The 14,067-nt window shown below is 42.4% G+C and overlaps 1 protein-coding gene across 1 annotated transcript in view; it reads left to right on the top strand.

The window, feature by feature from the left end:
* Nucleotides 1–14,067, top strand: part of PLCB1 (phospholipase C beta 1) — a gene marked incomplete at its 5' end in the record, with an annotated part of 333,313 nt that overhangs the window by 209,755 nt on the left and 109,491 nt on the right. Inside the window, 2 exons of the mRNA XM_018077472.2 lie at nucleotides 957–1,057; nucleotides 2,437–2,603. Of these exons, the coding sequence (XP_017932961.2) occupies nucleotides 957–1,057; nucleotides 2,437–2,603 (268 nt within the window). The remainder of the gene's footprint in view (nucleotides 1–956; nucleotides 1,058–2,436; nucleotides 2,604–14,067) is intronic.

Below are 14,067 nucleotides of genomic sequence, written 5' to 3'. Positions count from 1 at the left end.
CAAGCACTGATTTCCCCATGAGCAGCTTCGCCTCTGACACAGCCAGGGTCCAGTGGTGTGGAAAGCAAACAGCTTTGTGTCCAAGTTACCATTTTCCTTCTCCAGTCCATCAGATTTGGGAAGGTTTTGGAACTGTGGAGAGGCATCACGTGGGCCCATGTCATGGCTTTGGATTAAGGATGCTCCAGCTTCCTACAAAGGACTTTTCAAGTCTCTCCAGTTAATAACAGCAATTCATCTTTTTTTCACAGAAAAATATAATGAGGATGATGAAAGTGTCATCCAGAAGCAGGACTAAATTTAAATTTTTCTAAATTTTAGAAAATGTCAGAAAAAAAACCCCTGAGATGTTTTCTATTAGGAGAACATTTTTATTGGTTCCTGCATAAGAAATGTGATTGCCAAATGTGTTACACTGAGAGTTTAGGACAAAGACGTATGGAAAAGCTACGCTGTGTGAGTCTTGCCCAGAATTGTGGCATCTTGGACATGTGTGTTGGTAATGACTCAGTGACCCACGTTGTTCCCCAGTTCCGTGAAAGCTTTGGAAAGCTGAGTGATGTCCTTGTCCTCTGTAATGCTGCTGTTTCCCTCGCTGAAGCACTTGGGCTCAGCACCACTGCCCAGCCACCTCACTCTTCCTTGGGACCAATACATTTATTTATGCTCTAGATAAGGGGTTAGATGGGGCGATGTCCCTTCCTCCTCCTTCACAGGAGCTCAGAGACAGAGAGAACTGTGCCTTATGGAAGCTGATAGAAGTGTTTGGATGTTTTTTTAAACATGTACCCTCTAAGCTGCTCTGTTATTCAGGGGGATTTATTATTCTGCAGAATCTGGGCTCCTTTTGATTTCTTTCCTGCAACCTAGAGAAGCCAAATAGTGAGTGATCTGTTTACAAAGAATGTATAAAAGTGCTGTATCTCTCTTTCACTTTCTTTTCCCCCCTTTCACAGAATGATTCAATCCCTCAAGACGACTTCACGCCAGAAGTGTACAGAGTGTTCTTAAACAACCTCTGCCCTCGGCCTGAGATCGACCACATCTTCTCAGAGTTGTAAGAAAACACACTCATTTATTTATATGTTTACTTATTTTCCCCATTCACAGATTTTCTGGGCTGGGTGTGGTAATCAGGTTATTTAGACTATGGCTTGCCAGTAACAGATTTAATTGTCAAGCAGGGCTGTTATTTAACCTTGGATTCCTTCTCTCCCAAGCTTTTGCCTCCATATCTAATAGCTGGAGTTCTAAAGGATTTGTTCCTAGAGGAGCAGAACTGCCAGGTCTTGGGTTTTTTCACATGGATCAGGGTCATTTAGGCTTCCAAGAAAATAAAGGAAGAAAACTAATAAGCAGTAACACCAGGCAATAGGCACGAGAATACGTATAATCACCCCCAAAAGCTTAATTAAGAGTTGCAAAAAAAAAAAAAGCAGTAACTTTTAGGATTTGTGTATCATGAATTCTCACCGTGAAATTAAATTAGCAGCTGGTTCCAGCTGATTTCATCCGTTCTGTGACAAGCTCTGTGACTCGCGGTGCTTCACCCCTCGCGGCAAATCCGGGCACTTCCCAGTTCCAGCACATCCTGATCAATGGAGTCGGAACATGAAGCAATAGGAGAGAAAGGCAATTTCCCAAACACATCCCAAGACCACCAAAGCAATTACTGGATGTTTTTGCAGCGCCGCTGCCCTGACACTGTGCTGTCGGGCTTGTCTTCTCTGCAGCTGAGGTTTCGGAGGAGCACAGCCCTGTCCTAGTTTGCTCCCGCTGAACCCGGGGCAGGCTCTCCATTCCTCTCTGCCAGAGCAGAAATAGGCCAGTCCTGGGTGCTGCAGAGACAACCCCGGGCACATCACCTGGCCTGGAGGCTTCCTGGGTCTCCAGCTGGGTACAGCTTGTACCCAGCTCTGCTCTTTTTACTGCCTCTCTAAATAGGCATCTTTTTGTTTGCTTTGCAAAGTGCCTCACGGTTTTTAGCAGGTCTGTAATAAAAAAGACCCAAACAAATCCTGGAATAATGAAATCAGGGCTGCTGTCATTCAGCATTAAACCCAAATAGCTGGGCCAGGAAGGAGTGTTTGTGGCCAGCTCTTGATTGAATTCGACGTCCTTTTCTCTTTTACTGTTTTAAATAGCTGATTTCCAGGAATTCAGGGGAATGAAAGGCTTTTAGCATTGCTCTAAGTCTTCCCATTGATGTCAGTAATGCTGTAGGTTTTTAAAGATCCTCCTCCTGCAAGTTTGATGGAGAGTCTTTGTCGTTACATGCTGGCAAAGTAAATTAGCCCAGAGACACAGCGGGAGGATGTTTTTGTTGTTTGATACTTTGAATCTTGTTTCGGTTTCCCTGGGAAGTTTCAGAACATTGAACAAGATTTCAAGGAAATGTGTTTTAATGCCTTTGCTCTTGCTTTAATTTTTCTCCAGCGGTGCCAAGAGCAAACCATACCTTACTGTTGACCAGATGATGGAGTTTATAAATTTGAAGCAGCGTGACCCACGATTGAACGAGATCCTTTATCCACCCCTGAAACAAGAACAAGTTCAGGTGCTGATTGAGAAGTATGAACCCAACAGCAACCTAGCAAAGAAAGGTCAGTGCTTTTTATACTCTTGCTGTACTTGGATTCTGATTTCAAACAGTAACCCAGTTATCCTACAGCACATGCTAAAGGAAAATTTGTTTCGAAATCCAGTTGCATTTCCAGCTGTCTGTGGTTTGGATCATACAAGCCTAGGAGACATCATGTGGTGTGTTTAGGTGTGTTTGGTTGGGTTCAGTTTAGAAAGGATGGGGCTGGTTTCAGTATTTGCTTTCCAGTGTATAGCATTGATAGAACAGTTGCCCTGATATGTGAAGTTCAGCAGAAACCGTGCTGTCACATGGCTGTTTACCAGCAACTGAAATGCAAAACTGAACGAAGAAATCAGGGACAGTGAAACTAAGCACATGATAATGCTGTAATTTAATCACAGTATTAAGTCTAGCCCTCTGCTTTTGGATGAAGTGATGTACAAAGTGGGATGTGAGGTCACCTCTGGATTTCGTGCTGTAATTCCCTCTTGAACATCTCAGGTGTTGTCAGGGATTAACTGGGCGTTTTGCCAAGACCAGTGAGAGAACTCCTGCTCAAATCTCTGCAGATTTTTGCTCCCACCACAAGTCTTAAAATAGCATTCAGTTTGTGTCTGCATCCTGTTTTATCCCAACCCACATATCCTAATGGTTACCCCAGCTTTTAATGTGGTCACGCCTTAGAAATTTTAGGGCCTTGGGAATATCCTGCAGAATGGGTCTAACATGAAAAAAAATGGTTTGGTCCAGAGACTGTGGATCCAGAGGCCACACAAAGACGTCTTTCCCAAAAGTCTTGAAGTTCCCTTAAGGCACTCCAGCCGCTCTCCCTGGAAGCCTTTCTGACCTTGGCGTCTTCCTGAAGGAATCCTAGAGCTCTCGATGCCATGGTCAGTGTTGTCTCTCAGACACTTCTGATTTTTCTCATAAGGCTTCTTATTTCTTCTACTTCAGTCAAACTTAGTGTTCCCAGAGGTTTTGCTGGAGGGTTAAATCCTGTTTCTTTATGGCATTCATGCAGACTTGTCTTTTGACGTCAGTAGGAACACGAGTAAATGAAAACACGTTCTGACCTCCTTTCTCATCTGGGCAAATATTAGAACAGTCCTCTGTGCTTACCTTGTTTCACATCAGTGACAGGAAAGTCTGTTACCTAAAAGATCATTCTTCTTACCCAAATATTGGCACTTCATATAAACCAAATAAAGGGCTTATTAGAAGGAAGTGTGCTAACAGAACACCGGAGTCAAAATGAAATCACCCTCTGACTAGCAATAAGGAGGAACTGAATTTAACAAGGGAAAGGCAAGTCATAGAGAGTTAATTCCTTTTGTGGGATTGTGGGGTTTTTTTCCCCCCTCTTCAAACTTGTGCTCTGAGGTCCAGCTGGCACAGCCTGAGAGCCACCTCTGTGCTGAAGACGCCACCTCATATAACACCCTGTGTGGCAGCCGAGCTGTAGCAATTGGCACATGCTCCAGTGCAAATCTCCCGAGCTTACTGCCTTAAAATGACAGGAATTGGCTGATCAGGAATGACATGGGGACACAATATTTTCTGTACATCTGCTCCGAGCTGGGAGTGCAATTCACTGTATATTAAATGAAGTGTAGGTGTGCGCTCAATCCTACACTCATGGAATAATTGCCAAAAAAGTGCTCCATGTCTATAAAATGTCACCAAAATGTAACTGGATATTTAAAATAATTATTTAACCTCTTAATATGGTGTTCTCTAAAATGGGTTGTCACTCAGGCTTTCTGCTGTCAGAAAGGACAATTCCCAAGGTTGTTGAAGTGGAATTTCCAGGCAGTTCTTGGCCGGAACCTCGAACACAGGTACCGGGGCAACTTCTGAGAGTGTGGTGCATGTGCTTCTTAGCAAATAAAATTTTATGCATTGGAAAGTTCTCTTAAATAAAAGTAGGGATTTTCCCTTGAGAACACAAATCCAAATTCATAAAATGGAAACAATGTGCCTTTGTACAGCACCTGAGTCCTTGCTGCCCATACCCTGTGTGGATGGTTCTGGACCTTCAGTTGTCTGGTGGCTGTTCTTTCCAATTTCCTGTCTGAGTTCATTATCTGTGCACAACCACTGTACAACAATATTCTCCTTTAATTATTCTCTCATAGCTAATTAAATGAATTTCTAGTGACCAGTTGTACTGTGTGTCGGCTTTCACAGCGCTGTTCAAACTCTTTTGACATCTCAGAATTTCCCTGATCACCATTGTGGCCCTTCTGCTGTACCTGTTGCTGCTCAACTACAATATTTGGAGCACAGCAAGCAAGAGCTGTCCATAGTATTTTGAACTTTTACAACATGGCTCCTCTGCTACCTGGTAAAATCAGGTTGCAGAGCTCTGAGTAAAAAAGGCTGCCCGTGTTCCTGCTTGTCACTGATGTATTTTTAGGTGTATTTATTGCTGGGATTTGCAAAATCAGCAGAGACACGGGCTTGACATCTCCAGAGGTTAAACATCTGGAGTAGTGTTTTGCTGTGGTGGAAGCAGGTTGTGATTAATGCTTTGTGTCGTACAGCCAAGGAAATGAATTCACGGTTTCCTTATCAGGTGGAAGCAGGAGGAAGTCCCTGGTACTGCTGAGCAGTCTCTCGCTGTCAACAGAAGTGTTCTGGGGGGCTGTTAGGGCTGGTGAGGTACCATGCTGTAGTTTGGTGTTTTCAGGCTGTGAAGATTTGCAGTGGGTGTCTGGCACAACTGCTGAATGTGTTCCCTTTCGTGTTACCGTGTTGATAATAGGATGGGCGTCAATAAATCGATTGCCCAGGGGATTTATTGGGAAGTTCCCGGTTTGCTTTTATTTAATTCTTTTATTTATTTTTATTTAAAGGCTTGCATCAAAGTAAATTGTTCAGGGCCTTGTTACATTATGGATGGGAGAGGGGACAGTGATGCCAAGTTTCAGATGTCTCTGCTTGTGGTGTCCAGGCTCCCGGGAGCGACAGTCCTGGATTCTGGAATTATGGCAAATTTACCTTATAAACTTGCTTCACATTCTGCAGAAACTGTGCTGGTCCTTCCTGACTTAACGATGCGGTTCATTCCTAAAAGTTTCTGAGTTCAAAAGGCCCCCAGTGCCTTGAGAGCTCCAATCCCAGTGTCCCAGTTTAAACCTTTCATTCCGAAACCAGTGAAGTGCTTTGAAAACCACTGAGCCACAGCCTTGGCTGGAGGGACATCCCGTGTCCCTTGGAGACTCTAAACATGCAAGAAGAGCTGTACCCATGTACCAGACTGGCAAGGAAAGCAGTGAAGAACATGAAACCAAGGTCTGCCAGGGAAAGGAGCTGTGAAAAAGCTGCAGGTATATAATATGTGCTTCCCACCATCGTCCTTGGCGGGAGCAAGGCAAGGGTTAGGTTATTATCAGCCATTATTTTTAGAGTGATCTTTATGGGATAAGCTTTAAAAAAAGAGTCTGGAAGTGCGTTGGAGATTTTTCCTGGGCAGTGTGTCTACACACCAGATTGTACTTATTAGAGGGCATCTTTGAGATAAGTAATGGCATAAAGATGCTAATTTTTTTTCTCTAAAGGATGCATTAATTTAAAAACTACCTCTGCTTATTTAATTTTAAAGGGCCAAACCTTTAACTCTGCACAGAGGAAAATAACTTTGCTCTTGTATTTCACAGATTCTCTCCAGATTTTCTGAACTATACCTATTTACTCTGTGTCAGTTTTGCTTAGACATGTATTTAGAAGGGTTTAGGGTAGTTCCACAACTCCCTTTGAATTCCAGTATTTATTCTGCTTTGCAGTGCACATTTATTGGTGGCTGTTGTGCTGAGTTTTTCTTGGATGATAAAATAAACTAAGCAATTAACACTAGATTAAGATGTAATTTTATACAGCATTTATTATATGTATTTTTCCCATGGCAGCCTTAACACCAGGCAGTGTTCACTTCAGCACAAATGTGTTTCTCCTCCCTTAAACATCAATGCAATTCAAACATTTTCATCCCACTGCATTAAATTTACCTTTTAGTAACTGCTTAAGAATAACTACACATTGGAGTCTTTTAATGGCAGAAGGGGGTCATTTCCTAGGCAACAGATTTTAATGGGAAAAACAAGTACTGTGCAACCACAGCTGTACTTTTAAGGCATAGTTCATAATATTTAAAGCCTAAATTCTGGTGCATAAATCATTCAGGCACATGGTAGGGGCTTCTGGCGTGAAACATTTGTGGGAAGTGTTACAAAATGGCTGAAATTCTTTGCCTTCCAAACTCTAACACTGCAAATTACCAAAAAAACTACCAAAAATGTGTTAACTTGGGGATTTTTAGTGTTTTCCAGCATTCCAGTTGTACAAGAGGAGAGCTCTCAGCAGTGTTTCTCAATCTCAAATGATGACAGAACAATAGATCCCAGTCAGGATTTATTACTCCTTAAAATGCTGAAGCCACACCAAAGCCATAGTCTACCCCATGCTGTCAGCTCCAAGTGCCAAGTTAGGTAGCTTACCAGAAAGCTTTTTTTTCTTTAAAGTCTATTTTAAAATGTATGTATATGTGCAGCAAATGTAAGTATGGATAATGTATCAGCATGAATAACTTTGACTCCACTTGTCAAAATTAATTTGCAAAATATGTTTCTGTAATACACTGTATTTTCTTTCTAGGAGCTTGGTTTTTAGTTACTAGTCAAGCTGTAAAATTAATTTCAGACTAATTTCCTGCAATTCTTTGGAAGGCTTCATCTCAAGTAAAAGACTAAATGTTGTAAAAATCTGTGTAAAAATCTGAGTGTAAAGTCCTCAGTTATGAGGATTTTTCGCATCTGGCTCTACAGGTAAAGTGCATCATCTTTTTAATTGTAACAGCTTGATAGCAAAAGGAATCAGTGATGAGGACTAGTAAGAATGGGTTTTGCATCACTCCCTTCAGCTTTTGCTCAGAGATAAGGGGCTCTTACGTCAATCCTGCATTACAGGGGTTAGGGAGACATATTTTTCTGCCTGTATTGTGTTTGACTCGGCCTCAGACTATCACAGCCCATAAATAGCAAACTTAGTCTAAAAGCAGAACTGTTTCTTTTGTGCTTGTTGCTGTTTTACTGCCTCTTTTATGGAACACAGGGAGGTATTCAATTTTAGCGGCAGGATTTATTATTTGAAGATGAGTATCAGATGGAGTTTACTTCTGGAGACATAAAGCAGCATGGGCTCGAGGGCCGAAGGAAGCAAATGTAGATAAACTTGGAACAAACACTGCAGGGTTTGGCTCCTCGTTGTGACCCCACAACTGTAGTGCTTTCAGCTGCAGAGGGCCCCTGAGGACACAGCGGGGGGCAGTTACTGTGATCCAGGGGGTGACATCTAGAACTGGTGGCAGAGGAAGCACAGCTTTCCTGGCTCTGCCATAGGTGAGCTCGTTGCCATTTGACCACCCCCTTTGTTGGGTTTTGCCTCATCCTTTGGTCGGCTGGACTAAATAAACAGGCTGTGCCTTGAGGAACTAGGAGTGACCTGTGAGATTTTTGGGGTGTGTGGTGAATGTCAGAACTCTTAACATGCTTGGAGTATGTGCACTGCTGTAACACAGCAGCCATAGGAGGCACTTTCCCTTAAAATGTCAGATGGAATCATCTAACAGTATCCTCTGGCTGGAATGTGGCTGTTCCCTATAAATACACCGGGGTTAAACACTGGGGAGGCAGAAAGAAGTGGTAAACTAAAGGACAATGTTGGCAGAAGAACACACAGGGGTCGAGTGGCCTTGAATAAATTTAGGCTGGAAATGAAGAGAACTTTCCTAACAATATGGTCCTGGCACAGACTTCCAGAGGTAGTAAAGAGGGCAAAAAAAGCAGTTGTTATGAAGGTAGGGCTCGATTTGTTTAGGAAAGGCATTGTCCACTGCAGTGCCTGCAGCTGCAGAACCAAGTGTAAAGAAAAGAAAGGCCTTTTAAAGGGGCCGAAATCCCTTCTTTTCAGTTTATTTGCACTACCTTTGCAGTGCCACACCTTTATTCTTTTCCACTTCTGTTTAATATTAATAATTTCTTCAGCTGTAGGATTTCCTGGAAGTAAAAATATTAGCCATGCCTTTTTTCTTTTTTACATTTTTTTCACCACCTGTAGCATATTTATACTCTGATCTCTTCCCATTATACTACAAGACTTTTTGGCAAGTGCATTAATAGCTTATGTAGAGAAGTATCACTTAAGAGAAAAAACAATGTATTTTTAGATGTCTTTTCATACAACTTAGCAATTGGAAGTAAGCCAACATGCAACATTATCCCATCTCCCAGGATCGCTCCGAGACGTTCTGCAGAGGGTGTTTTTCAAAGGTTTGGGGAGACAGTGACATATTCCAGTAGTGTCCCTCTTTCCAGTCTGTCAGAAATAGCTGAAGTATTGTGGGGATTAATGGTATTTTTATCTGTCTGATTTAAACATCTTTCCACTGGGCTGGTTGTCTGCCTTACAAATCTGCCATGTTGCAAAGTGCTCGTTCCACTCCTAACTGGGAACCGGTGTGAAGGTGGTTTCGTGAGGTTTTAAAGATTTAATTGAGTCTAAACTATCTGTCATGTCTTATCCTGTAAGGGGTATCCTGTCAGAAACAACTCCTCCTACATCTCTGCTGAAAATTCCAGAGCAGCTGGAGAATGGGCTCGTGTCTGTAAAACCTTGCGGTGCCACGGGGCTTTCTGCCCACCGTAAGTTTTTTTTGATGGTTGCAGTTTGGGCTCAAAGTGTTCAGAAACAGCAGCCTGAAGATGTCTGCTGGGACACCTGGTGTGGCTCACGGTGTTTGCCTGTGTTTAATTTGCCCCTCATGTATTGAATGAGGTAGGAAAGGGGTTCCTTGGCTCTGCAAGGACACCTTTCACACGGCTGTGTTATTTTGCAGTGTCAGCTGACACCAGCAGGATGTGGATTCCTTGGGGGTTTGGACAGCCAAGGCCCTGCTGTTGGATGAGAACCTGGGATACGGTAGCTGAGTTTAATGTAAAGCCTGCACAGAGCAGGCCAGCCCTTTTAAGCAAAACTGAATTTGGAAAGGGAACAAAAAAGGCAAAGCAGAAAAGGCCTGCCAAGGAGTGAGCTACAGTCCAGTGTGGTTCTCTGGCTGGCTTCAGATGGAACAGTTCTTCACAGACCAACCCTGAGGTGAAGTTGTTCACCCTCCTTCACTCTTGAGACTTAGGAGAGATTGGTACCGGAGTGGGGGTTTTCCCCACTCCTTAACAATTACTGATTATTCAAATTTATATATATCTGTCTGCTAAAGTTTTAGAAACTGTTCCAAGACTTGTTTTCCTTAACACAAAACCTCTGCTTACCAGAATCTCTGAACTGTGACCATGCTTTGTAACAGCAGAGGTTTTCAAAGCTGCTGAAGACATTTAAAGGATCAATACTCATTCAAAATAAATGTGTTTCCAACATATAAATTTTAAAAGAGGAGAAAATATTGAGTGTTTGAAATGTTCCCTGCTTAGGTGTGTGTTTTGCTGTTTTCTAGCACTACCAGAGGAAAAATACATCCATTTCATGGGCTGCAGCCCCTGTGGGTTAGAGCCCTTCTTTCTTGGGAGTTTGAAAAGGGATGAAAAAGCCTGTGAGTTCTAATAAAATAAGTGAATAAAGAGCGTGCTCAACATTGCACAGTGGCTTTAAGATCTTGTTAAACCGGATGGCTCATGCCTACAGGCACAAGTGAGATTTGGAAACATGTGTTTCTTCTCAGGTGACACTTCCTCCTTTCCCTTTGGAGATGCAATGTCCTTGGAATGCTCCTGAAGTTTTATTTCTGATTGGAGTATGAGGTTTGCTATTTGATGTGGCTTGCCTGGAAGCTTTTAGGAAATATTTCCTCCCTGGAGTGAACTGAGTGTCTTGGGCTGCAGTACCTCTTCTAATGGTTCAGAAAAGTGGTTTTCCATCTGCAGACATTTTCTTGCCAAAAAAAAATTGTATCCACTGTTAGTTTTCTCTGTGCACTTGTGCAGGTGCTAAAGTGGATGCAGTAGCTTCATTAGAATGGCAAACATTCCTGCTTCAAACATACTGAGCTCTGCTTTGCTTGCCTGATGCTCCTTCCTCTGCAAAATATTCTGGATCTTGGTGTCCTTGGGCATGTGAGATTTCCACATGGATTAACTGATACTGAGCAAGCTCTTTTATGTAGGCTGCTTAAAGCACATGTTTACCTTCCCGTGTTTTCCCTCACTGACTGCTTGTCATTAAGTGAGCATTTACTTCTGATCTTGATTGGAGTTACCATTCCCTGTTTATAATCAGATTTCCCTGTGTTTTGTTACAATATACCCGTTCAAGGGTAGAGCAAGGAATCTTGCTCTAGTCCTTTCTTACTGCGTTTTCCATTTCTTTTTCAAGAACATGTTACCCAAGACAGCTTGTTTTGGTTTGTGGCCAGGTAACTAATTACAGAAGGTATTTGAGCAATTATAACTGAGGGCAGAATTGGATCCGCTGTGTTTTCCTTTAAGTTTGGAGAACGGAAATGAGATTTGAACACAACAGGATATTGTCCTGCTTTGATTTTAAAGGATTCAAGCAATGAGACAACTAATAAACCCGCTGCAAGACTGTTTCCTAGCACAGTTAGTCGTAGCACTGCCAAGCTTTTCCAGACACTCCCCCCAAGTTTTGTGTGGCTTGCTCTGATCTCGTTACCTGCTTCTGCCTTTGGCCACTGGGACTGTTCTCTCTCATCCTTGTTGTTTATGCTTAAAACACTCCTTGACAAATATGTCGTCGCCACTTCAGCTTTACATGTTTGATTTTTCTTGTTTTGGCATATACTGTGAGGTATTCATAACAGTTCTCTAAATAACCTTCTATATAGAAACTTGTTTCTGATAATAAGTAGTCAAAACCTACTCATGAGACTAGGTGCAGTGTCAGTGGTGCCATTAAGACCCTTGATGTTGTTGGTAACTAATTAATTCAATCATAAATTCCGGCCATTTGTAGGATTGATTGTGCAGTTAGATTTAGTTATGGGTACGAGTGTTGATATATTTGATTTCTTCCATCAATGTCTTGATAATAAAATGTCCTTCCAATCAATTACTTTTTTTTTTTTAATCACCTTTTTCGGTGAAGCTTCATGTACAGAGGCATTTCTGTTCTCTGCATCTTGTCTGTTTTTCAGGATGATAGATTTGTAGGCATCTTCTTCCCAATTCAAATCTGTATTTTAGATTTTTCTTTGCTCTAGTGATTAGTTATGTAGCTTGAATTATTATGTGTGTGTTCTCATTTGATGTGTGTCCCATTTACCTGGTTAGTTACAGCTTTACCCTCTTGTTTTGCTAACAGCTACCAGAGAACTGTCTGTTCTTTAAACCCTGTGTGGTGGATTCTACTTTTTCACTTTATTAAAGACTTTATGAAGCCAGACCTACTGCTGATCAGTGTGTCAGCATCTGGGTTTTTTATGCACTTAAGCTTCCAAATTCAAAGAAACCCTGAATCTTCTAGTCTGACCTCAGTTTATTTCTATCTGTGCTTTTTACAGATTAGTTTTTCCAATAAGAAAAAATTTGAATTTAGAAAACTTCATTAAATGCTTCACTAATATTCAGATACAGCAATTCAGATGTATTGCCCTTCCTCTGCTTATTAATTTGATAAGACTGTCTGACTAGTATGAATTTTTGCCTTTACTGATTGTTGAGAAAACTGCTCAAATGGAGGAGTTACTGCCCATTTCTGCATGGGGTGTGTAAGTGATGGTTGGTATGTAGATATTTTGATAGATCTGCAGATCCAGATCTGAGGCCTGACAGTTTTTACCTCCTCTGTGTTTTTTCTAAAGCAGAGCAGCACTGACATTCCTGGGGTAAAGTCCAGCATCTCAGTTGCAGGGTTGAGGCATTTTCAGTCTGGGCTGAGGTTGTACCGTATTCTCTCCTTGTGATGACTTTGCCATTAAGAGGATGTCACTTGGACAATTCAACAGGACACTCCTGTCCTGCCCTAGTTTGCAAAACTGAATACAGACAGAAATTCCAGTTACACCATGGCAATACAGTAATAGCACATGTGTCTGGAAAGGCAAACAGGTTTCAGCATCACTTCCCAAATTGCTTGGATGCAAATGCTGCCACCGTCATCAGAGTGGCTCCGGCACATCGTGTCCCACACAGTGTGGATTTTATGTAAATTCGTCCCTGTGAGCTTCTCTGCTGGCTCACAGAACTGCAGAGCAGAGAGCAGCTAATATGTGCCCAGAGTCAAGAGACACACCAGGGGTATGTGCATCCTACTCAACGCTGGGCATGAAGTTTTAATACCTAATGAGCTGGAAATTGCAGTGCTGGTTTGTGAGATAGAATTCCCACTGGGACACGTTGTACAGATCTCTGGTAGAGTTATCAACTGTCTGCTTTACTTATAGGATTGTAATCTTCAGCTTGAGAGGACTGCTCGGTTGTGTGGGATCACAGCAAATGTGATTCATGCTGCAGATTGCATTGGAATAGACCTGATTTCGCTGTCAGACAAAATACTGTTGTAATTCTGTGTCTCTGACTGGGAGATGGTAGGCACCGATTCATTGTCTGTCTTCCTTTTCTGTTTGTTTTCTGTTTTACTTTATTAGCATCTCTTGGCACAGTTATACTTTCCAGTTACATTCTGAGTGGATAACAGCATGGATGTAAACAAATGCAAAGCACTATGGAGTTTGCAAATACATGGAAAGAAGTGTTTAAGATCCACGTGGCCGAACCTGTTGACAGCCTACAAGCAAATGCACATTTAAATCGTCGTACAAAACATTGACAAATTTTAAGGGACGAGCAAAGGCTCTTCGATGTTAAAGTTGCAAGACTAAAGTGCAAAGAAAAGTGTGCAGATAAGTGGTCTTTTCTGCTGTCAGTTCTGCCTCTCTTGTTTCTGTCCCAAGCCTGCCCAAAGGACTGCAAGGCTTCCTGGGAGCAGATTGGGCAGACTGCAGGGAAAATGGAGTAGCTGCACATCCAGCGTACCTGACAAAACAAGGGGGTGAAGTTTAGATCCAGCAGTTGGGTTGAGAGGTTTGCAGGGTTAACTGCACTTTTATATTTCCCCCAGACTGCTGCACTGCTGGGGTTTTGGTCTTTATCCTGGGCCTCTGCAGAGGGCACTGAGCTGGTGGAGAAGGTTCTTTTGGAAGCTTGGCCCTCCTTTGAACCCCCATGTCTTTTATCTTGTGCTTGGCACAGTGCTGCCAGTGCTGAGTGAGCAGGGGTTTGTTTATGTCCTCCAGTTGATGAGCTGGCAAGCTCCCAGGGACACACAAGCATTTCCACATCCAGAACAACATGCTGGTCATGCCGGCACTCTAAGGGGACTGGGAAAACGGCATCTTGTCAAGTTACCTATGTCTCATTAAGCAGAAGAAGAAGGATTGCTGTGTCAAAAACAGCCTGTGCTTTTGCCAGCCCTGGAAAGTGCACAAGAAGAGTTTTACAGGGGGCTGTTATCTG

Source organism: Manacus vitellinus, unplaced genomic scaffold, assembly GCF_001715985.3.
Source record: "Manacus vitellinus isolate BGI_N305 unplaced genomic scaffold, ASM171598v3 scaffold_38_pilon, whole genome shotgun sequence".
Classification (NCBI taxonomy): Eukaryota; Metazoa; Chordata; class Aves; order Passeriformes; family Pipridae; genus Manacus; species Manacus vitellinus.
Note: the sequence above shows the minus strand (reverse complement) of the source record. Positions and strands in the feature narration are given on the sequence as shown.